This window comes from Bos taurus, chromosome 3 (genome assembly GCF_002263795.3).
Source record: "Bos taurus isolate L1 Dominette 01449 registration number 42190680 breed Hereford chromosome 3, ARS-UCD2.0, whole genome shotgun sequence".
NCBI classification, from domain to species: domain Eukaryota; kingdom Metazoa; phylum Chordata; class Mammalia; order Artiodactyla; family Bovidae; genus Bos; species Bos taurus.
In genome coordinates this window covers 44,253,729-44,277,770 of record NC_037330.1, presented here as the reverse complement: position 1 = coordinate 44,277,770, position 24,042 = coordinate 44,253,729, and the positions used below count along the sequence as shown (strand labels likewise).

At 39.8% G+C, this 24,042-nt stretch overlaps 1 protein-coding gene and 1 pseudogene across 4 annotated transcripts in view; one reads left to right on the top strand and one right to left on the bottom strand.

The window, feature by feature from the left end:
• The window catches only part of PLPPR5 (phospholipid phosphatase related 5), a 133,936-nt gene that overhangs the window by 74,504 nt on the left and 35,390 nt on the right, over positions 1-24,042 (bottom strand). For all 4 annotated transcript variants that reach the window (XM_003585865.6, XM_010803287.4, XM_024990060.2 and 1 more), the window contains exons 2-3: positions 15,718-15,850; positions 8,593-8,843 (exon numbers count right to left, since the gene is read on the bottom strand). In XM_003585865.6, coding sequence (XP_003585913.1) covers positions 8,593-8,843; positions 15,718-15,850 — 384 coding nt within the window. The remainder of the gene's footprint in view (positions 1-8,592; positions 8,844-15,717; positions 15,851-24,042) is intronic.
• On the top strand, positions 10,996-13,654 carry LOC132344806 (tigger transposable element-derived protein 1-like; annotated as a pseudogene).

The window sequence follows — 24,042 nt, the reverse complement described above, 5'->3', positions numbered from 1 at the left end:
CATCATGGCCTCAGGGTAAAGTAGGGTCATGTGAGGACTACATAATAAATGAATCCAGACCAGACTCTGGCTCACAGTGGATTTACTAGGTCTGAGAGCACAGCCAGTTGTCATTTTTAAAGCCATTAAAGTTCTGTACCATCTGAAAACACTATGCAGGACATAAGATACTCAAAATTAAGGTTCATAAGAATAAAATATGCATTTACTTAAAATCAAAGTACAATTAAAGTCCAATAATAATGATCATTCATATTACTTTTAGTGTTTGAGCTACTTGGCTGCCTGGAAAATAGGACACAAAACAGGAACTTATGGAATGCATACTTTTTTGACAACCTTCCTAATTCATATTGTGCAACATTTCAGTGAAAATCAATGAACTAGTTTCCTTCATCGACTTTGTGTAAGGCACTGGGAGATAAAATGCAGCTGCCTTCTGTTCACTGGGCACACCTCAGGAGGTCGTGTGACATAAGAAACCTAATGCTGGCTCTGGCGTCACACCACCCTGGGTCACAGTCCTGGCTCTAACAAATAACTAGCTGAATAACCTTGGGCAGGTTAGCTAGCTTCTGCGTAAGAGACAGACACGACTGAAATGACCACACATGCACACATGCGTGCATCCTTAGTTTTCTTACCGGTAAAATGAAGATACCCAAATTTCATTCCAGCCATTATGAAGATTAAGGCATAGAGAGTTCTTGGTATGGTGCTAGACTGTTACTTTTCAATAAATGAAAGCTTGGCTCCGTTTAGCCGTAGCATCTAAGTAAGCTGGTGAAAGTGTGAAAGTGTTAACTCGCTCAGAAGTGTCTGACTCTCTGCAAATCTATGGACTGTAGCCTGCCAGGCTCCTCTGTCCATGGAATTCTTCCGGCAAGAATACTGGAGTGGATAGTCATTCATGAGAATTCTCCAGGGGATCTTTCTGACCCAGGGATCGAACCAGGGTCTCCTGCATTGCACACATATTCTTTACTGTCCTGAGCCACCAGAGAAGCCCAAGTAAGCTGGTGATGGTGTATAAATCCTGAGGTGTACCTCAGAGCACTGGCTCTGGGTCTACATCTGATTTTCCTATTCCTGTGCTCTCAGAGAAAACAGGGGTCCCACAGCTGCTCAGATCCATACACTTCATATCACTTGACTCTGGTCTCATCAGCACTAGGGCTTTCAGTCTTAAGGAAATCAACTGAATTCAAATGGTTATCATTTCAAGTCTGAGACTGACCATCTTCTTAAAATCGTCCCTTCACTTTTAGTTTCTTTTCTTTGTAATTCCCTCTTTACTGTTGATGTAAAGAATCTGCCTGCAATGCAGGAGACCCTGGTTTGATTCCTGGGTCAGGAAGATCCACTGCAGAAGGGGTAGGCTACCCACTCTAGTATTCTTGGGCTTTCCTTGTGGCTCAGCTGGTCAAGAATCCAACTGCAATATGGTAGACCTGGGTTCAACCTCTGGGTCAGGAAGATCTCCTGGAGAAGGGAAAGGCTACCCACTCCAGTATTCTGCCCTGGAGAATTACATGGACTGTATAGTCCATGGACGGAGAAGGCAATGGCACCCCATTCCAGTACTCTTGCCTGGAAAATCCCATGGATGGAGGAGCCTGGTAGGCTGCAGTCCATGGGGTCGCTAAGAGTCGGACACGACTGAGCAATTTCACTTGCACTTTTCACTTTCATGCATTGGAGAAGGAAATGGCAACCCACTCCAGGGTTCTTGCCTGGAGAATCCCAGGTACGGAGGAGCCTGGTGGGCTGCCGTCTATGGGGTTGCACAGAGTCAGAAACGACTGAAGTAACTTATCTTATCTTATAGTGATGCTTTTGAACTGTGGTGTTGGAGAAGACTCTTGAGAGTCCTTTGGACTGCAAGGAGATCCAACCAGTCCATTCTGAAGGAGATCAGCCCTGGGATTTCTTTGGAAGGAATGATGCTGAAGCTGAAACTCCAGTACTTTGGCCACCTCATGGGAAGAGTTGACTCATTGGAAAAGCCTCTGATAGTGGGAGGGATTGGGGGCAAGAGGAGAAGGGGATGACAGAGGATGAGATGGCTGGATGGCATCACTGACTCGATGGACATGAGTCTGAGTGAACTCCGGGAGTTGGTGATGGACAGGGAGGCCTGGCGTGCTGCAATTCATGGGGTCGCAGAGAGTCGGACACGACTGAGTGACTGATCTGATCTGATCTGATAGTCCATGGGGTTGCAAAGAGTCAGACACGGCTGAGCGACTTTCACTTTACTCTCTATTAAACCATTTTAAACTTCAGGAGGAGTTTACATCAGTATGTACAGGCTTGATGCATTCTACATATTCAATATATATTTACAGGAATTGGAATAAATAGAATCATTCTAAAGAACTGCTTCTGTATGGCATTTATTTGCTTATTAACTCGAGCATGAAGTCTCAGGTTGGTTTACAAGGTCTTTCTGATTTATTTACCCTTGCTAATTCTTAAACCCCACAATCCCACCCCCACCATATACTCCTTATGAGAGGTACCCTCTCTCAGTCCCTCCAAAATGTATCTGCTGTTTTTGCTCCTGGCCTTTGCTCTCCCTGTCCCCTTACCTGGAATGACTCTTCTTTACCTATTCAAATCATATTCATCTTCAAGATGCATCCCAAGTACCACTTACTTCTGAAGCACTCCCCACGGTGCTTGCCAATAGTGACCTCTTCCCTCTTGGACTCTCAGAGAAAGTGCTGAAGGATCCCCCGGCTGCTCCAATCTATATATTTCATATCATCTGACTCAGAGGCTCCCACTGTCATTACCAGGTATATTAACAATCATATTTCACTCAGAACTGTACTATGTGTGTACCATCCACAAGAAAAACTTATCCAGTAGGCACAATGATACTTGTAGGGACCTATGAAATTGTCTTAATATTAACACCAGAAGGAAAAAGTGAACAATAAATAAAATATTCAACATATATTATTTATAAATTTGTTTTTATAGCAATGAAGTCATAACACATACACATGCTGTTGTTGCTATTTAGTTGCTAGTTATATCTCAGTCTTTTGTAACCCCATGGACTGTAGTCCATTAGGCTTCACTGTCCATGGAATTTTCCAGGTAGGAATATTGGAGTGGGTTGCCGATTCCTTCTCCAGGGGATCTTCTTGACCCAGGGATCGAACCCATGTCTCCAGCATTGGCAAGCTGATTTTTCATGGCTGATCCACCAGGGAAGCCCACATATATATATATATATATATATATATATATATATATATTTTAGGGGGTTCCCAGGTGGTGCTAGTGGTAAAGAACTTGCCTACCAACGCAGGAAACATAATAAGACGCCAGTTTGATCCCTGGGTCATGAAGATACCCTTGAGGAGGAAATGGCAACCCACTCCAGTATTCTTGCCTGGAAAATCCCATGGACAGAGGAGCCTGGCAGGCTACAGTCCACAGGGTCACAAAGAGTGAGACATGACTGAAGCTATGTAGCATGCATGAACATACTTTTTAATGGCAGCAGTGGCCCATGAAGGCACATATCCAAGTGCTAGGGACTACAGAAGTCATAATGGAGCCCTGGCTATCTTATATTGCCCAACGATAGTAAGTCCTATTTTCCTAATTAGAATATCCAAAGGCTGCCAGCAATCCTCAAACTGGAGTTTGCTAACACCTAAGAAACTCCAGACATATCAATGAAATTCTATGATGTATTTTTCAATATTTCAAAGAGCTTAATAGAAAAGTATATTTACCCATAATAAGCCCACACGCACTAACTGAAATGCCAGTACTCTTTGCTTTTGGCTGGAACTATACTAAGTCATTTGGCAACATTGGTGATCTCATGCTGCTGAGTGGTTCTGATACGTGGAATACACAGGAATATTTGAGATTTAACCAGAGAACCAGACGCCACTATAAATCCACCAGTCAATCACAGAATACCCAGATATAAGTATCACCTACAGAAGGCAGGTAAAATTATGGTGAAGAGGCAGAGTACCCATGTGTCTTCAATCATTCACTGTTTGCTATTTAATAATTGTATGTATGCAAGTTTAATAACTGCATCGTGCAGTTTCAAACAGCATGTTACATTTTTATTATTATGGACCATTGTTTAATATCTGGGCTTAAGTTGGGATGGGAAAGTGTTACTATGTTAAACAGAACATTTGAAAACATGGAGTTCATGGAGGAGTGGTAGCTGGGAGGAAAAAGGTAAACCATAAAAGGGTCTATGGTGGTGAAAATACTGGAACCCAATGGCTACTTGGCAGATATCTTTAGTTCCTTCCCCTGCCTAATACCAATTAACACATAGCTGAAGGCTCACAACAGAAATGTCAAAAGACTAATATCAGTGTGGCACCAGTGGTCAAGTGATAGCATAGCAGCCACATTATGAGTAGATGCTCAATAAATACTGTTTGATGTATTGTCTACCAGACACAATTTTGCTCATTTGAAATCTGGAGCTCAGGGACCTTATACATTTCAGTGTTAAATTACTCCTGAGTGGGGACGATTTACAGGAAGGGCTTTCTGATGTCAGCCAGGTCTTACCAGCCGGTGAAGACAAATTTGTGAAGACAGTTCAGAGATTTTCTTTTTACCTTCCCCAATCCTTTCTCCAAACACTGTCCCCACCTAGACAGTCTCATGGAGTCAACTGTTTCAAAAATGGGCATGCTTCCCTAAATTCTGGAGGAGGTTTAGGGTGGTTTGTTAAGCAGCAACAGATAATGCAAAAAGACTAATAAATATAGTTGACCCTTCCCTTTAAAAAAAAAATATTTTCATAAAACCTGAGGTCAGAATTGGAAGTGATCTAGAGAGACCATTCCATGACTTTTTGTTTCAATGGTTTATGAGGTTAACTGGAAAGTCATTAAACATTATGTCTCATTCCAATTCTGGAGTTCATTTGATTTTAACTGAAAAAAGTTGTATCCATTTTATATGAAAAGAAATGCCACAAAGCTTAATTTAAATATTATTCTAGTGCAACTCAACACTGAATTATAAATTTAATGGTTGAAGGTTAAATAACCTCCAGAAGTTTTTCCTGGGAAACTGACAGCATTTGCAAAAATAGGCATAGGATTTTCTTCCCTGAAAGTTCTCAGAAAAGCAAAAGATAACAACTCAGTGATCAAATTATCCCCACAGCCTTAATTAAAGTCAGATGCTAAGGGAGAGTTCCTTCATTTTATTTACTAATCCACAAAGAGAAGCATCAGGAAAATGTTCTTCAATTCTTATTTGCATACTTCCTAATAGGGCTCATTTATTTTTATTTATGTGTTTATATATGTTTATAACACTTTCACCACACTAAACAAATATATCTCTGCCTTAATACAGCAATAAGCCTGTTTCCACAGAGAATATTAAAAATATGGCTGTTTTCTCCTATTCATCTACATGTAAAAATTCTGGCAAGCATTTCCTGTTGAAAACCCCAACATTTTTATTATAAAGTTTTCCCAAGGTGTCTCCAGTGAAGCTGGAGAAAATATATGCATGTGTATAGGTTCAAATATAACAGCAAACCCTGACTGTACTGCCTCCATTTGCAGGAGGAGTTAGATTCAGGGTTGCCATAGCAGCCACCCACGCTCACACACACAAAGGGGTGGTGGAAAAGAGAGAAAAGCAGCTAGCAGAGAACAGAATCTATTGTTAAAAAGACAGCGGTACCTTTCAATGTAATTACAAGCAGGAATCCTGATTCTTAGTCTGAACCGCTGTTTAATGATAGATTTCTGAGTGCTAGATTGTTATTACATTTTTTTTTCTCTAAACATATCTACCACCTGAACCTCTGGTTTTAACTTTTATGGATGCAGAGGTTATGTAGGACCAGGAGGGAATTCAGCTAACCACACACACATTAGGGCTGTTGCTGCTGCTTAGTCGCTTCAGCCGTGTCCAACTCTGTGCGACCCCATGGACTGTAGCCCACCAGGCTCCTCTGTCCATGGGATTCTTCAGGCAAGAATATTGGAGTGGGTTGCCATTCCCTTCTTCAGTAATAAATAATCAACTATTACACAATAATAAAAATAATAAAGAAATTTTAAAATAAATAAGAACTAGTAAAATATTCAATAAATAAAAGTAAAGCACTAGTGCCTGGCATATACTACATGCTCAATAAATGTTTGCTAATAACAATAATCATTATTGTTAAAACATCTCCAAGTGTTTACTACAGACTAGAACAGCGTGTGCGTGTGTGCTCAGTCACTTCGTTGTGTCTGACTCTTTGAGACCCCATGGCCTGTAGCCTGCAAGGCTCCTCTGTCCATAGGACTTTTCAGGCAGGAATGTTGGTGTGGGTTGCCATTACTCCTCATGGGATCTTCCCAACCCAGGGATTGAACCTTATTTCTGGTGTCTCCTGTACTGGCAGGTGGATTCTTTACCACTGTGCCAACCTGGGAAGCCCCAAGTCTAGAGAAGTGTGACTTATAATTCAGACATAGCTTAAATAAGTGCCTTTAAGTAACTTGGTAAAACAAACAAACAGATAAGAAGTTGCTAAACAAATGCCAGCAGACACACCATTTTGGCAGAATAAAAACACCAGGTGTTTCACTACACTAACACACTCACTACCACTGGCATACCCTGATTACACAACGAAGTCTATATTAGTGCTAAGATAATTATGTATCAGTATTTGGTGTCTGAGAGTATTCCAGAATTTGTCTCAAGTCACTGGCTTGGTCACATATCTATACACAAGATGTGTTTACAATTAATGTGTGTTAGTTGCTTAGTTGTGTCTGACTCTTTGCGACCCCATGAACTGTATAACCTGCCAGGTTCATCTGTCCATGGGATTTCCCAGGCAAGAATACTGGAGTGGGGTTACCATTTCCTTCTCCGAGGGATCTTCCCAACCCAAGGATCAAACCCAGGTCTCTTGCACTACAGGTAGATTCTTTACCATCTGAACCACCAGGGAAGATCTTTACAATTAATACCCAGATACAAATACAAACATAAGATTTAGATGTAATGACAAGGAAAGAAAAATATTTTACTGTTCTTGATTCACACAAGTTTTAAATCTTCATATTAAGGCTAACTGCTCCACCTTCTAGAGGAGTTGGAACAAAGAGTCAAGCAATTTAGTGACTAAGAAAGAACACACATGGATTAGAAGATTTTATATCAAGTCTAGAAGTACCTTAAATGTGTAGCAGACAGCAAAACTAATGCGCTAAAGAAATCAGGGGCAATTAGAGGAACAGTGTTGGAAGCAGTATGAGGGTAAGAAAAGAGTTGTAACTGGAAAATTGTACAGAAGAGAAAATGGATAGAATGATATTTGGTCCTTAATGCTATACAAATTTTCCTGATGGGATTTCTTTTAAAGTCCAAGAAGTGAATGGTAGAATTAACTTGGCTTAAACATTTTAAAAATGTTAAAACGCACACCCTTATGACCTCCAAAATGACTCGGCCATTGTGAGTATTATATAGGATGCTATAGTTCTCCACTCTTAAATTGTCTTTTATCTAGAAATCTTTATTTCCAATATCAAGCAGAGGTGTCACAGGAAATATTCTCTCTTTTAGAGATAAACGTACAAGCTTACATTAGGAACATTAGAAACATTTCCATAAATGAATAGCTCTTCGAGGGGAAAAACAATTCTGAGTTTTTCCAAGCAATTAGAAATTACTTAAATTTGGCTTGACATTGGCCCTGAGATCTCTTGTCAATGAGCTGAAATCAGAAGTAGTTACTGGCACCATTTACTAGGAGAACTCCAAAAGGAAAAATGTTCTGCACTTCTTACTGGAGCTAAGAAAAAGTCTTCAAAGAACACTTTTGGAGTGCAACTTTATAGCTTCAAGGCAGCCTCTGGTGATAGAGAGTAAGAATGATGGATACAAACACTGGGGACAAGAGCTGCCTGCCAAGGCTGCTCTTCTTCCTACTCCTGCCCACCATTAATGCACTCAGTGGTGACCACTTCCTTCCACCTAGACGTCCTAAGACAGCTGCACTTACGGTCTGGCTCTTACCACTAGAATGACGGCAAATACTCAAGAATAAATAAAATGAGTATCATTTTTAAGGGCATTTTGGTTAGTTCTATAACAAAATACTAAAACAGTGGTTGAGATACTAAGATGATAGAGTTACCAATAAAAAAGAACTTTCTAGAAAAAGAGTGTGTCTTTCCCTACCTTCACCAGAGAACACTGGAAGTTGAGTAGGCGGCAAAGAGGCCTCGGTAGTTCTCTTAATTGCACTATTATAAGTTTATAAGAACTGCATAGGACAAATTTGTTTCCATTAAGCCCTATTTAATATAAAGACAAACATATTCTCAAATGGAAACGCTAATGGCTATATTTTTTAATACAACCAACTACCCACACATAATCTCATGAGAGTCAACTGACTTAATTTTAGTCACAGTACCAACAGCTATTATTAAAGATAAATTAAATGGCCTGCAGAAAACTGTTAATGTGACTTCCATTATGGCAGGGAGAAATAATTTCTACTTTGGGAGAATTATCAGAAAGACAAATTAAGAATGGCTTCTAATCCTTACTTACTGTCAGATACATAGCTGCATAGACACTGAGAGCCGCTTCTTTGGATGGAAAAGTCTTCCTTGCTCTCATGATGAGATCTGGGTTGCCTGTGCAGGCTTCTTCCCCACTGATGAACTGCGTATATTGCTGACACCCAAGTGCCGTGTAGTTGGGTTTACACAGGGCAAGAAAATGGGGAGCCAGGTTTCCTGTGACAACTTGTCCAGCATTTACAAAGATATCTGTTGCAAACAGTCCAAATGTATAAATTCCTGAGGAAGAAAAACACACCATTTTAAACCCTTTGGTTTGTTGTGGTTCAGTTTACAATAAACCAACATGGAAATATTTTAGAAACTATAGAATAGTTCATACACGTCCATACATATGGTTCCTTCCATTTCACTCCCTCCAGCTTCCCCCTTTGCTTTCTGAAGTAGTGGGAGTGTTAAATTATTTAACATATTGAGTTGTCTGCCACTGGCTACATTTTTATGCATGGCAGGTTTATAAGACATAAGATAAAAGAAGAAAATATATTCTAAGACTGTGTTTGGGTAACGTGATTTTTTAAATGGAGATGTGTTTCCCTTGAGAGGGTTCAGTCTATCACCTTCTACTAATGTTAGCAATCTATTTTTTCCCTATTTCTGAATATCTTACTAACATAATACAGAGCAGTCATCTCCTTTTAATTATACCTCTTAAGCCCATTCTAACTAATATTAACTCAGCTGGAGGTGCCAATTAGCAAAATCCTAGGCTATCAGTTTTAAAAAATCATGTAACTGCGAAGTCCCAGCTTATCTTTTATGTACTGAGTTTCAATTTCTCAAGTTTGGGACAATTTAGTAAATAATAAAGCAATTAGATTATAATTTTTAAATTATCTTCACAATATTAAAATTTACTTGCTTTGTTTACCTGAACATAAAAAATTAAGTACATAAATTTCCCCCCTTTCGTAAGGAATATGTCAATTTACTCAAAAACAAAAACTGTTTTCTAAATTCAATATAATTGGCCACTAATGCCAAAACTTATCTATTTAGGTAAGAAAGGCAAAACAGATTATTCGGCATCATTGTCAAACTTCCAGCTATAATCTACAAGGATGTGGTATTAATGTAAAGAAATCCATTCTTTTATAATTTTTGATAATAAAATCCATCAAGGACATTTTAAAACTATACCAAAATACTACTTCCCAAACAGCTGGTTCATTAAAAAGGCATATAATTCTATTATGATAATTAGATGCTTTTTTTCTTTGTCATGTATTTCTGGATTGTTTGTTTCCTAAGGCTTTACATAATTATTGACTGTTGTGTTGCAAATCAGCAGGAAAAAATATTTTTCCAGGATTAGATACATGACTATCTTTTCATTTTCAAAGTATTATATAAGATTATAAAAGGTTCTAACACCCAAATCCGCACACAGCAAAGCTCCATGTGTATATAAACCACAATGAAACAAAGACCTTAGTTCCTTATTGAAAACATTTACAAGGAAGAGCTTTCTTTCCATCTTACCAGCATTCCATGAGTCATACAAGTAAATGTTATTAAAATCAGAAATTTGGCAGAGGCAGAGAAAAAGAAGAGAATGAAGCTCAATAAAATGTCATTGTATATACCCTCACCTTGCAAATCTCATGGCCTAGCATGGGAACCTAAATGGCAAGCGTTCATCTCTCTTCTCTTGAAATCTAGGCTAAGATGTACTCATTTTATTTAACTAAACCATTCTTTTATCAGGTATAATAAGTTTTCCTGTCTAGAGAGGAATATTTGATAAGGATATGGAAATGTCTCTTGATATTTATAAAGCTCCCAGATGTGCTTCAGAATTAAAATAGTGCATCAGGCCCAAGTCCAATATTGAAGTTGTCTACAAAGATACTTATGTAAGTGAGATCCCATGAGTGTATCCTCCAGATACACTGGAGTGTGACCTCCAGAATAAAGTCACTAAAAAAGAGTGATGTCCTAGTCTATAGTAATGCTTTTCTTACAAGCTTCCCTTTTATTATAGTAAACTAGAAACATCCAAATCATGATAAACAAGGAAACAAGAAACAAATCAAGTACTTCTAAATATCTTTTAAATCACATAAGTAAGAAACACGCACAGGCTTAAACGCATACTTTATGCCATTCAGGCAGAGCTTGTTTTATTGAACTTCACTTTATTGGACTTCATGAATAATACTTTTTTTTTTTTTTTTTTACAAATGGGAGGTTTGTGGCAACCCTGTGTTGAGCAAATCTACTGGCGCTATTTTTCCAATAACATTGGCTCACTCTGCGTGTCTCTGTCACATTTTAGCAATTCTCCCAATATTTCAAGTTTTTCATTATGATTTATTTGTTATTGGTAATCTATGGTCGTTCTTTGGGTGCAAGACATACTGTACCCATATAAGGCAGCGAACTTGATAAATGTGTGTGTTCTGACTGCTTTACCAACTACTCATTCCCCTATATTTCTCTCCCTCTCCTCCAGCCTCCCTACTCTGTAAGACACAATATTATTGAAACTATGCCAATTAAAAATCCTACAATAGCCTCCAAATATACAAGTGAAAGGAACAGTCACACATCTCACCCTTAATCAAAAGCTAGAAAGGATGAAGCTCCATGAGAAAGGCATGTCGAAAGCTGAGACAGGCTGAAGGCTAGGTCTCTTGTGACATTTAGCCAAGTCATGAATGCAAAGAAAAAGCTCTTTAAGGAAATTAAAAGTGCTACGCCAGTGAACACACAAATGATAAGAAAGTGGAACAGCCTTACTGCTGATTTGGAGCAAGTTGTAGTGGTCTGGACAGATCCAATCAACCACAGTACTCCATTAAGACAAAGCCTAATCCACAGCAAGGTCCTAACTCTCTGCAATTCTACAGAAGCTGAAAGAGGTGAGCAAGTTGCAGAAAAAAAGTGTGAATCGAAGCTAGCAGAGGATGATTCATGAGGTTTAAGGAAAGAAGTCATCTCCATGGCAGGAAAGTACAAGGTGAAGCATCAAGTGCTGATACAGAAGCTGCAGTGTTATTCAGATGACCTAGCCAAGATCATTAATGAAGGTATCTACATTAAAGTACAGATTTTCAATGTAGATAAAACAGCCTTCTATTGGAAGAAGATGCCACCAAGCACTTTCAGATCTAGAAAGAAGAAAATGCCCGGCTTTACAGCTTCAAAAGACAGGTTGACTCTCTTCTTCGGAGCTAATGCAGCTGGTGAATTTAAGGTGAAACCAATGCTCACCTACTACTCTGAAAAGTCTAGGGCCCTAAAGAGTTATGCTAAATATACTCTGCCTGTGCTCTATAAATGGAACCATGAAGTTTGGACAACAGATTATCTATTTAGTAACATGGTTTACTAAATATTTTAGGCCCATTGTTAAAACCCGCTGCTTAGAAAAAATATTCAAGTTATTACTGCTCACTAACAATGCACCTGGTCACCCAAGAGCTCTGATGATGGCGATGTACAATGAGATTAATCTTGTTTTCATGCCTGCCAACACAACATTCATTCTGCAGGTCATGGATCAAGGAGGACTTTTGATTTTCAAGTCTTACTGTTGCAGGGAAGAGCCAATTCTGATTCCATGTTGGATCTGTTTCTTTGATTTTAATCTTCACTTTTCATTGTTTTTTTTTTTTTTAAATATATCACACATAATGATCTGTCTCCAGGAACCCTACCCCTCTGCCTTTATTAGAGACAGTCTGACCCAGTCCACCTGTAAATGGCTGCACAGGAGAAGAAATTAACATATCCCCTATTTTGCAAGATAAATACCTTTTTACTTTACTTCCTCACCTCCTTTCCCTCTCTGTTCTATAAAAGACGTTGGCACCCAGACTCCAATAAGATGGTCATTTTGAGATATTAGTCTGCCATCTTTTTGGTCAGCCAGCTTTCCAAATAAAGTCCTATTCCTTGCCTCAACACTGGTTTCTTGGTTAATTGGCGTGTTGTACAGTGAGCAGAGTGAGCTTGGTCTCAGTAACATTATTATTTAAGAAGTACATTTCATAAATTTGTAGCTGCCATGGATAGGGATTCCACTGATGGTTCTGGTCAAAGGGAATTTAAAATCTTCTGGAAAGGACTCACTATTCTAGATACCATTAAGAACATTCATGATTCATAGGCAGAGGTTAAAATATTAACATTAACCCTGTGAACGAGACAGCAAAAGAGACAGTGATGTATAGAACAGTCTTATGGACTCTGTAGGAGAGGGAGAGGGTGGGGAGATTTGGGAGAATGGCATTGAAACATGTAAAATATCATGTAAGAAACGAGATGCCAGTCCAGGTTCGATGCAGGATACTGGACGCTTGGGGCTAGTGCACTGGGACGACCCAGAGGGATGGTATGGGGAGGGAGGAGGGAGGAGGGTTCAGGATGGGGAACACATGTATACGTGTGGTGGATTCATTTTGATATTTGGCAAAACTAATACAATTATGTAAAGTTTAAAAATTAAGTAAAATTAAAAAAATATTAATATTAATAGGAGTTTGAAAGAAATTGACTTCAACCCTCATGGATGATTTTGAGGGGTTCAAGAACTAAGTGGAGGAAGTAACTGCAGATGTGGTGGAAATAACAAAAGAATTAGAAGTGGAGCCTGAAGATTTGACAGAATCACTGCAATCTCATGATAAAACATGAATGGGTGAGGATTTGCTTCTCACAGATGAGCAAAGAAAGTGGTTTCTTGAGATTGGAATCTACTCCTAGGGAAGATGCTGTGGAGATTGTTGAAATGACAACAAAGGATTTGAAATACTACATAAAGCAGCAGCAGGGCTTGAGAGAACTGACTATAACTTCAAAATAAGTTCTATCATGGGTAAAATGCTATCAAGGAGCATTGCATGATACAAAGAAATCACTAGAGAAAGGAAGAGTCAATCACTATGGCTAACTTTGTTATTATCCTATTTTAAGAAATTACCACAGCCACCCCAATCTTCAGATTCTACCAATATGATCAGCTGAGGCAAGACTCTCCACCAGCAAAAAGATTACAACTCATTAAAGGTTCCAATGATGATTAGCATTTTTTAGCCATTTTTATTTTTAAAATTATTTTTACTTAAAGTATGTATTTTTTCAATAGACTAAAATATAGTATAAATATAACTTCTATATGCACTGGGAAACCAAAAAAGTCATGTGACTCACTTGATTGTGATATTCACTTTACTGTAGTGGTCTAGAACTGAGCTCAAATATCTTAGGAGGTATGCCTGCATATTCTTTAGAAATATGGGTGCAAATGAATAAAAAAAATTTTACTTAAGTAGGCATAATATAATTTAACAGAATTTAGGAAGGTTCAGTTTCATCAAAAACATTTCAGTTCTGAGTATATTATTGCTTTTTTTGTTATTAAATGATTCTCATGCAAAGATTAAATGAGTCAAGAATACAGTATTGATGCATGTGACAAATATAATTTCTAAGTTTTATGTAAAAGTTATCCTTTCAACAGTATAAATGAGAGCTATGGGGATATATAAGTGGATGGCAATAAAAAGAACACTCTTAGATATGAAGACCTTTCATCTCCAGAGAGCTTTAAAGTCATGATGACATCTGATTAGTCTTTAATGGGCTTTTATATAGATTAGGTGATCTAAGCACAGTGTTCACAAAACTAAGATCATGGCATCTGGTCCCATCACTTCATGGGAAATAGATGGGGAAACAGTGGAAACAGTGTCAGACTTTATTTTTTTGGGGCTCCAAAATCACTGCAGATGGTGATTGCAGCCATGAAATTAAAAGACGCTTACTCCTTGGAAGGAAAGTTATGACCAACTTAGATAGCATATTAAAAAGCAGAGACATTTGCCAACAAAGGTCCGTCTAGTCAAGGCTATGGTTTTTCCAGTGGTCATGTATGGATGTGAGAGTTGGACTGTGCAGAAAGCTGAGCGCCGAAGAACTGATGCTTTTGAACTGTGGTGTTGGAGAAGACTCTTGAGAGTCCCTCGGACTGCAAAGAGATCCAACCAGTCCATTCTGAAGGAGATCAGCCCTGGGATTTCTTTGGAAGGAATGATGCTAAAGCTGAAACTCCAGTACTTTGGCCACCTCATGGGAAGAGTTGACTCATCGGAAAAGACCTTGATGCTGGGAGGGATTGGGGGCAGGAGAAGGGGATGACAGAGAATGAGATGGCTGGATGGCATCACTGACTCAATGGACATGAGTGTGGGTAAACTCCGGGAGTTGGTGATGGACAGGGAGGCCTGGCATGCTGTGATTCATGGGGTCGCGTAGGGTCGGACACGACTGAGCGACTGAACTGAACTGAACTGAAACACAGTATCTCCACAGTTGTCATTTTGATCCCATCAATATGAGAAAAACATCGAAGGGTTATAGTATCCTTAATCTTAATACTAATAAGAATTTATCCTAAATGTTGTTTAATATATACAGTTGTATTTTTTATTATTTGATAAAGCCAGGAAAGAATAATCTATATTAAGTTTAATTGTTCAGTTAAAAACTTGCCTTGGCCAAATGTCTATTGGATTGAGATGATTTTCAGTAATTCATATTCATATGTGTTAGTGCTAGAATCTGAGATTTAAAGTATCATTAAATCTTGTCCCTTAATAAAATCACCAATACAATTTTGTTGGTATTACAAAAAAAAAAAGCAACAATTGAAAAGTAGTTCATGGAGTGATACTTATTATAATTAACAAATACGGCATTTATTTGTCCAGCTATTCTTTTTGTCTTTTGTGACATTCAGTAATCAACCTAGATCATCATTTCTACCTAAGCATTGTTTCTGAAATTTAACAAACACTAAACCATTTCTTTTATTTACATAATTTTTAATTTCTTTCAGAATATTAAATATCCAAGTGTGGTGGGATTTTTTTTCCCTTAAGATAATGTGGAAATGACACCATGAAGTGGAGTTTTGCAGAACAGGAGAGAAAATAATATGAAGTGTTTATTTTAAAACCAAATAGACACATTTCAAAGAAAATATAACCTAATATTTTCAAACAGTTAAAATGCTGGTCATTTTAAAGGTTAGCTTATACATAAACATTATTTCAGAAACAATAAAAACAATTCAGTGAACACATACCAAGAAATCGTACAGTTCTCCTCACCAGTGGATTTATATAGCAACAGTCTCCAGTTAAAATAGTTTTCTCCTGGTTTTCAAAATCCCTTGTGGCCAGTTGTAGGCAAAACACAGCAGTTTCTCCAACTATTATCTTGCAAGGAAATAAAAGATTAAAGAATATTAGAATTTAACCAGCATAAATGCAGAATATTTCTACTTTTAAAAAATGGATAAAAATGAGTTCTTTTGAGTGGTAACAATCTCAATATAAAGCTGAACCATATTTGGTTGACCAAACCTTTTTATTATAATCTCCCCCCCATATATATAAAACCCACATTTCTCTTAATTCAAAAATGTATGAAATTAATAATGGTATGGGACAGGGGGTGGGGTGGGATGGAGGTCCAAAAAGGAGAGGATATATGTATACATATAACTGATTCACTTCATTGTATGACAGAAACTAACACAATATTATAAAGCAACTATACCCCAATTAAAAAACATCACCCAGCAAGGTACTAGAGCAAGTGTCATGTGTCATAATAATATTGATGAGGAAATTAGAGCTTGAGGAGGTTAAACAATTTGCTCCCCATAAGGCCAATCACAAGCCAGACATAAGTTTCTGACTCAGTCGTCGATCTTTTGACTCGATTTAATACCATGAACAACCATACTAGAAATAAGATTATGAGAAAAGAAACCAGAGCCAATAGCACATCTCCTAATTTCATTGTTTAGGTTACTTTTTAGGTCATCTTATCAAGGTTAAATATAAGACTATATAGGGACTCCCTGACACCCACTAGAGAAGTGATTTTGGGGTCTTTGTGAAAAGCAATATCTATGATTACAAGATATTCAAAATTCAAAGTGGGAGGTAGACAAAGAGATCACAGGAGATCAAGTGTTTGACTTAATTTTATCCCAATATGTATCCCAATAGCTGTATGCAACAGATCATGAGGTATCTCTGAATTTTTATCCTTCCTTCTGTCTCCTTTTCTTCTACTATATTTCTTCTTACAAGTATGTGAGAGTTCAAGGTTTAACCAGAAGATGTTGAGCTGAATTAATTTAAAGGAATCTAGTCTTGTCTGTCTGGTGAGGCACAACTGAATTAGGAAAGGCTAGAGTCTAAAGCTTTCCAAATCCTCCTGAAGTTTTTAACTTTGGCAAAGTAGAGAAGGTTTGTGACAAAACAGTTCATTTAGTCTAAAAAGGAACAAGAGGTATTTTTTACAGGTTCGTCAGCTGCCACCAGGGCCCTAGGAAACACTGACAAATAGACAAGCTGAGTGTCTGACATCTTATCTCCTGTTCTGAATCACTTTTTTATGGCCTACCTTCCTCTCAGCTTCTCCTTGAAAGTTACTGAGTTTTCAATTTCAACTTTTTCCAAGTCTGTTTTGCCTAATTCAGTTCAGTTCAGTCTCTCAGTCGTGTCTGACTCTTTGCGACCCCATGAATCACAGCACACCAGGCCTCCCTGTCCATCACCAACTCCCGGAGTTCACTCAAACTCATGTCCATTGAATCGGTGATGCCATCCAGCCATCTCATCCTCTGTCGTCCCTTCTCCTCCTGCCCCCAATCCCTCACAGCATCAGGGTCTTTTCCAATGAGTCAACTCTTCACATGAGGTGCCCAAAGTATTGGAGTTTCAGCTTCAGCATCATTCCTTCCAAAGAACACCCAGGACTGATCTCCTTCAGAATGGACTGGTTGGATCTCCTTGCAGTCCAAGGGACTCTCAAGAGTCTTCTCCAACACCACAGTTCAAAACCATCAATTCTTCAGCGCTCAGCTTTCTTCACAGTCCAACTCTCACATCCATACATGACCAAGGGAAAAACCATAGCCTTGACTAGACGGACCTTTGTTGGCAAAGTAATATCTCTGCTTTTGTCCAGAATGTTTCAAATTCTAACATTCTATCATCCACTCCACATAATCAGCTGACTGGTGCCCTGATTCTGCCCTCTGAGCCTCCTCTTCTCCAGGGCAGGTATCATGGTGTCTCCACTGACAGGTTGGCTCCATCCCACAGTACACTGAACCCTGAGCTCAGTCTGTTAACACACTACAGTCCCTAGACTGTAGCAGACACCCAAGAATTCTGAGTGTATGAATTAATTCATCCTCGCTAGATCAGAGGTCTTCATCTGCCTCTTTTACTTTATTCCTAATAACCAACATTTTCTGCCTTGTTTCTGCAGTGAAGGCTCTACCCTATATCCTAGTTCCTGTAACCAGGTTCTGTGTGCTTAGTTTCTGACTTGCTTACCCATTTCCAGTTACCAGACTAAAAGCTGCCTTGTTCGGGCTACTCTTCCGAGTTTTCCTAATGATAACCTCTTGCTTGTCTGTATCTCTGCACATTGCACTTTTCTGAGTTTTCTGTTTATGTCTTGAGCATACCTGACAAACTGTCAAGGTCAATATTATTTGGCTACCACTAAAAGTGTGTGTGGGTTAGTTTTTCAGTAGTGTCGGACTCTTTGCGACTCTGTCGACTGTATATCCCACCAGGCTCCTTTGTCCATGAGATTTCCCAGGCAAGAATACCAGAGTGGTTGCCATGCCCTTCTCCAGGGGATCTTCCTAAACCAGGGATTGAACCCAGGTCTTCTGCATTGCAGGCAGATTTTTCACCACCTGAACCACTAAAAGAATCCCAATCAAACTGGATTAAGAAAAATAGGGAATTTAATCTAAGGTTGGCAGGTTATCTCAGAACCTAGTGTTGTGTAACGCACAGGATTGGGTCCAGGGTTGGAAATGTCTCAGGAGTCCAGGCAACCATTCTCTCAGTCTCATTCTTATTTTCTAGAGTTATGCTCTCACCTCAATTCTCTGAATGTCTGACTCATTCTTGTCTTTCTGCAATCTGCGTCTCCTGCTTCTTAGTGTATATGAGTGCCCCAGCAGGCTCCAAGAACTCTGTGTTGAACATGTCAGCTCAGTTCAAGGAAAATTCAACTAATTAGATTTACTGAACCCGGAGTAAAAACTTCTGAAAGGTTCAGCTTGAGACAGGTGTCTCTTCTGGTCCAATTAATCAAGGTAAAGAAGGTGTGATATGGTGTATGAAAACTGCCTTGTGGGTATAAAGGTTAGTTTTCAAAGAGTCGCAGTGATGTCTACTTCAAACTCCCATCCATTATACCTTGCTGGACCTCCTCCCTGCTAGCTCTTGCCTAGACTAGCATTTCCATCATGTTCTCTGGATACTGTGTTTTGTTTGCATACCTGGACTTTACCTAACCAAATGCATGTGCCTAGGCCCTAGTGTCTGCTTTTCTTTAGCGGGTATGTCTGCTTTCCATGCTCTAATCCTCCCTCCCTCACTGTGATATCTATGGGACTCCTCAACCAAATCATATTCTTAACTTCCCCCATCTCAACTTCCTAAGTCAAAACTCCCACTGCTACAACTCTCAGATAAATTCAAGTAAAGAAAATAACACAATTCTTATTATGATGAATACCTAGATGCCTAGGAGTTAAGGACATGGCACTGATCTTTAAAGAAGGGTTTATAATCCAGTTGGGTGGACACAAAATGAAACTATGGTGGAATGCTGGACATGCTGAGTTTTGACTGGTGTGGATAATAAGTGCCAGTAGAACATTTAGGAAGCGTCACTGACTCACTGAAGGCATCTATAGTGGCCATGAAATGTGCACCACTAGCATCTCTGCTCTGGGAGGGTTTTGGTCTGATGGTTCCAGTTGTCACTCCTTTGGATTAATTACTGAGTCACAGGTTTCCCAGATGGTTCAGTGGGTAAAAAAATCAGCCTGCAACGCAGAAGGCTTGCAGGAGATGCAGGTTTGATCCCTGGGTCGGGAAGATCCCTGGAGGATGGCCACTGCAGTATTCTTGTCTGGAGAATCTAATGGACAGAGGAGCCTGGCAGAGTATAGTCCATAGAGTTGCAAAGAGTTGGACACAACTGAAGTGACTAAGCATGCATGTGACTGAGCACTGCTTGTGGGCTCTCCTAGAAATGGCTAAGCATGGTGGGGGAATTCAGGTGAGTCTATTCCTCCAAGATGTGACATAAAGACTCCCCACAATTCTGGTCAAAGTTTTCTTGGAACTATGCGGTACTCTGAGATACCTCCTACCCTATCCTTCTTCCTTCCCTCTCTCCTTCACATGAGTCAGACCTTCATCATAATCTGAATGTTCTCCTGCCTTCTCTGGCTTACCACCCTCCAAGTTTTGTCTTTTACAAATGTTTCCCTTGATAAATCTCTTATATATTTAGTCACATTTGGTACCTGCTTCTAGGAGAACCGGTGGCTCAGATGGTAAAGAATATGCCTGCAATGCAGGAGACTCGGGTTCAGTCCCTGGGTCAAGAAAATCCCCTGGAGAAGGAAACAGAAACCCACTCCAGTAGTTTTGCCTGGAGAATTCCATGGACAGAAAAGCCTGGCGGGCTATAGTCGATGGGGTCACAAAGAGTCAGACACAACTGAGAAACTAACACTTTCACTTTTTTCCCCTAGGAGAACCTAAATTAACATGACATGAAAGAAAGATAGGGGGTGATCCTTACTACACTACAAGGAAGAATAATTATTAGACAGATGGAGAGAATTCTGATGCAAGCCCTACAGAGAAGGCAGTATTAGAACAGGAAAGGAGATAGCATTTCTCCCAGTAGCTCTCAACTTGACCTGAACATAGGTTAAGGCGGATTAAGTCTGCCTTGGAGGTAGAGGCTCTGGGCAGTGAATTGCAGACCTAAATTCTAAATTCTATGTTCCTTGATTTTTATTTTGATTCTTTTTCTCTTAGCCTGTCAGAAGCCCACTCTAGAGGACTTCATTTCTCCTAAGGCTTTACCAACCCCTGCTACTAAATATTTCTTTCTCCCTTGGGCTCCAGATGCAAATCTCCACTTATTACAAAGCAAAACCACTTATTACATAGCAAAATCTCTGCATGCTCAGATTGGCATGTTGAAGTGCTCCAAGCCTTCCCATCCGAGACGAAATTCCTGCCTCCCACCCTAAACCTCCTGCCACCTTGGACACACAGGCTGAAATTCTCACCTTTACCTCAACACTAAAACCTTCATTTCCTTCCTTTGCCTCTATCAACTGTTAAATTCTATCAGCTTCCCTGGTGGCTCAGTCCAGTAAAGAATCCCCCTGCAATGGAGGAGACTGCCTGCAATACAGAAGACCCTGGTTTGATCCCTGGGTCGGGAGATCTCCTGAAGGAGGAACGGTAACCCTCTCCATTATTCTTGCCTGGGAAATCCCACGGACAGAGAAGCCCAGTGGGCCACCATCCATGGGGTCACAAGAGTCGAACGTGCTAATGACTAAACCATTCCACCCCCACCACCAGTGCTCTTATATTTTGATTGTATTTCAAATATATACACTTCTATCATTATCCCTATTTAAAAATTCAGTCCCTCATCATTTCTTTCCTGCATTAAAGCATCATCAGAATTCAGCTTCTGTGCTTTCATATTCTCTGCTCAAATTGTGTGCAATCCAGGTCCTCTATTTACAATTTCCAGTGTGTCTTCATAGGCAATGGAATGACAGGAGCTGTTGTAATAGACTATTTACAGATGAACCTAAACCCATCTTTTTCAGCTTCTCTTACAAACCTCCAGACATGCAATGTTATAGTCACAGCTAAACTTTTTCATTCTCAAACATACCAGGCATTCCCATATATTCTGGCTTTTATACTTGGGCAATGGTAGGCAGTTCTGTTCTTAAGACATGATTTACATATTGCCTACTCTACTGCAGCTCTATTCCTGAGACAAGCCATCCCTCCCTCTCTGCATTCCAATAGCACTTTGTACATTTATTATGGTACTTTACACATGCTTTTATAAGTATCAGCAACATCTGTCTCCTCCACTTAATTGAGAGGTTCTCTGAGACAAGGATTGTATAATGTTTTCTTTATACTTTCATATTAAAGCACAGTGACTGGCAATGAATATGAATGGCTGCTAGAATGAATGAAATTTAGCTCAGTCTTCCCTTAGAGATAAGGACACTGATCCAGAGAGAAATAAAGACATTAATCATGTCTATTCCTGGCACAGCCAAAATTTGAATCCAAGATCAGAGCTATTTTGACCACAGTCTCTATCTAGGACTGTGTAAGCCTTTCCTCTAATTTTTCCAGGTTAAGCCAGATCACCTCCCTGCTCCACTCTGACACTCCTCAAGACTCAAGACACACCCAGGAGTTCCAGTGTATCTCTACAGTTTTAAGGGAAACTTGTTGGGGCACAAAGCACCTTCACAGCTCCTGGGGTCTCCAGGTATAAGAGAACTGAGTATAGAAAGACTTTCCTGATCCTTTTGACGCACATTCCAGTCTTCCAACAAAGACCAAAAGAGCTTCACACCATCCTTTCTAACTCTGCCATTATTTTTTTTTTTTTTTGAGGTTCTGTTTTCAGAGAAATTTCTTCATATTTCTTTTGATCCTTATATGTAACTGAGGACCTGGTGGTTTGGTCATTTCACCACCATTGGCAAGAGAAGTTCTTAATCGCGAATCACCGCCTGCCATTTTCATTAGATTCCCGAAGAAGCTCTTGGTGAAAGATCCTGATTGGCTGTTTTCTCTCCTGGGAGTGGGAGACAGGAAGCATGACAGGACAAAGACATAGAAGCAAGAGACGGAGATGCGAAAGCTGTGTCACTCCATCCTTTGCCGTTTTCCTTGATAAAATTCCCTTTCTCTGTGAACTTGTAACTGAAAGCTGTTTCCAGAGAGAGCTGAGGGGATGAACAGTGCTAACTGAGCACGGAACCTCCTCCTGTCTGCCACAGGCTGCAGCTGGCTCCAGAGAGTGAGAAAGGAGTGGGACACTGGGAAGGACATCGGAGGCCCTGGTGGGGAAAATCAACTGATTTCCTGAGAGCCAGCAGTTCACAGGGGACATTCCTCCCCCACCTCAGCAAAGATTCTGATTCACTGGGAAATAACAGAAAAAAGAAAAGACTCTAACGGTAGAGGGAGGTGTAGGCTGGCACAGGAAGAACACAGCAGGAAACCCTCAGTTCATTTCTTGCATCTGTTTTCCAGCTCCCCTCATATGGCCTCACTAACCTCATCCCACCACCAGCCCTCCTCTGCCAAGAGAGGCGAAGGCCCTGCTCCCCCAGTTCTACAGGAAACCCTGAAGCAATGTCCGTGGAAGTTCACTCAAGATCTAGGACAATATATCCAGAATGTGGTAAGATGCCCACCAAGGGCTGGGGAGCTGATACTGAAGGACTGTCACTACCTCACAGGGCTGCGTGTGAGCAAGTGCTGTTCCGTGAGTCACAGTCCCCTCCCCACCACAACCGGACAGTCCACCTCCTTGGAGGAAACAGTTGTGCTCCTGAATCTCTCCCACCCTGAAAATGGAAGTCCTAAGTCCACTGAGCAACCAAAAGGGAGTACTATGTTCTAAGTACTATGTCCTAGTACTATGATCCATCATCCTCCAACTGAGCCATCTGTCACACTTTATTGAACTCAGTGTTGACACCGTGAAGCTCCGTGAACCCTTTCTTGTTTATCAAGCTGTACCTATACACCCACCCCTACTTCCTAAATGACCCATTCATGTCTCCATCTCATCTTTGACGATAGATCTGGTATCCAGTTCTGTTTTTATCTTCTACCCTGTTCCCCAGCTGGCTGATGAATAGCAAGCTACAAAAATGCAGCTGTGAATCATAAATCACTAAGTATAAATATCTCTATTATGAGCACATGCTGCCCTCATACCTCAACTCCCAAAGGCTGACCCTCTGGGAGACATATTTCTTAATGACAAACTGAACCAAGTTTTTTCTTATGACATCATAGTCAAACTCCAAACAGCTTCATATTTTCATTTTTTAAAAATCCAATGAGAAATTCCTCTCCCTTTCAACTGGCCACTCAAACATACCCAGGCTTCATCAGCTTGAGATTAGTACAAGAAAAAATTTCAGATGTACTGCACCAGCAGAAATCATGCAATCAGTGTCACGGTACTTGGCATGAGTCTCACACACTTCAGATATATGTCAAATAATACCTGAAAAGCAACTTGAATTTATAAAAGTCTAGTAATGGCACACAGTTAAATTTTAAAATGTAGGAGGGTATATGTTCCTATCAAACACATCATGCATTCTTGGTTATTATAAAGACACATATATAGAGAGTGAGCTCATTTCCCATCTAGCCAAGGAGAGTTCTAGGCTAAACTAGGAGGTAAAAAGCTACTTTGATACTATCTTATTAACTTTGTATCTTGATATAGAGAAACAGGTTTCTCCCATGTATATATGGAT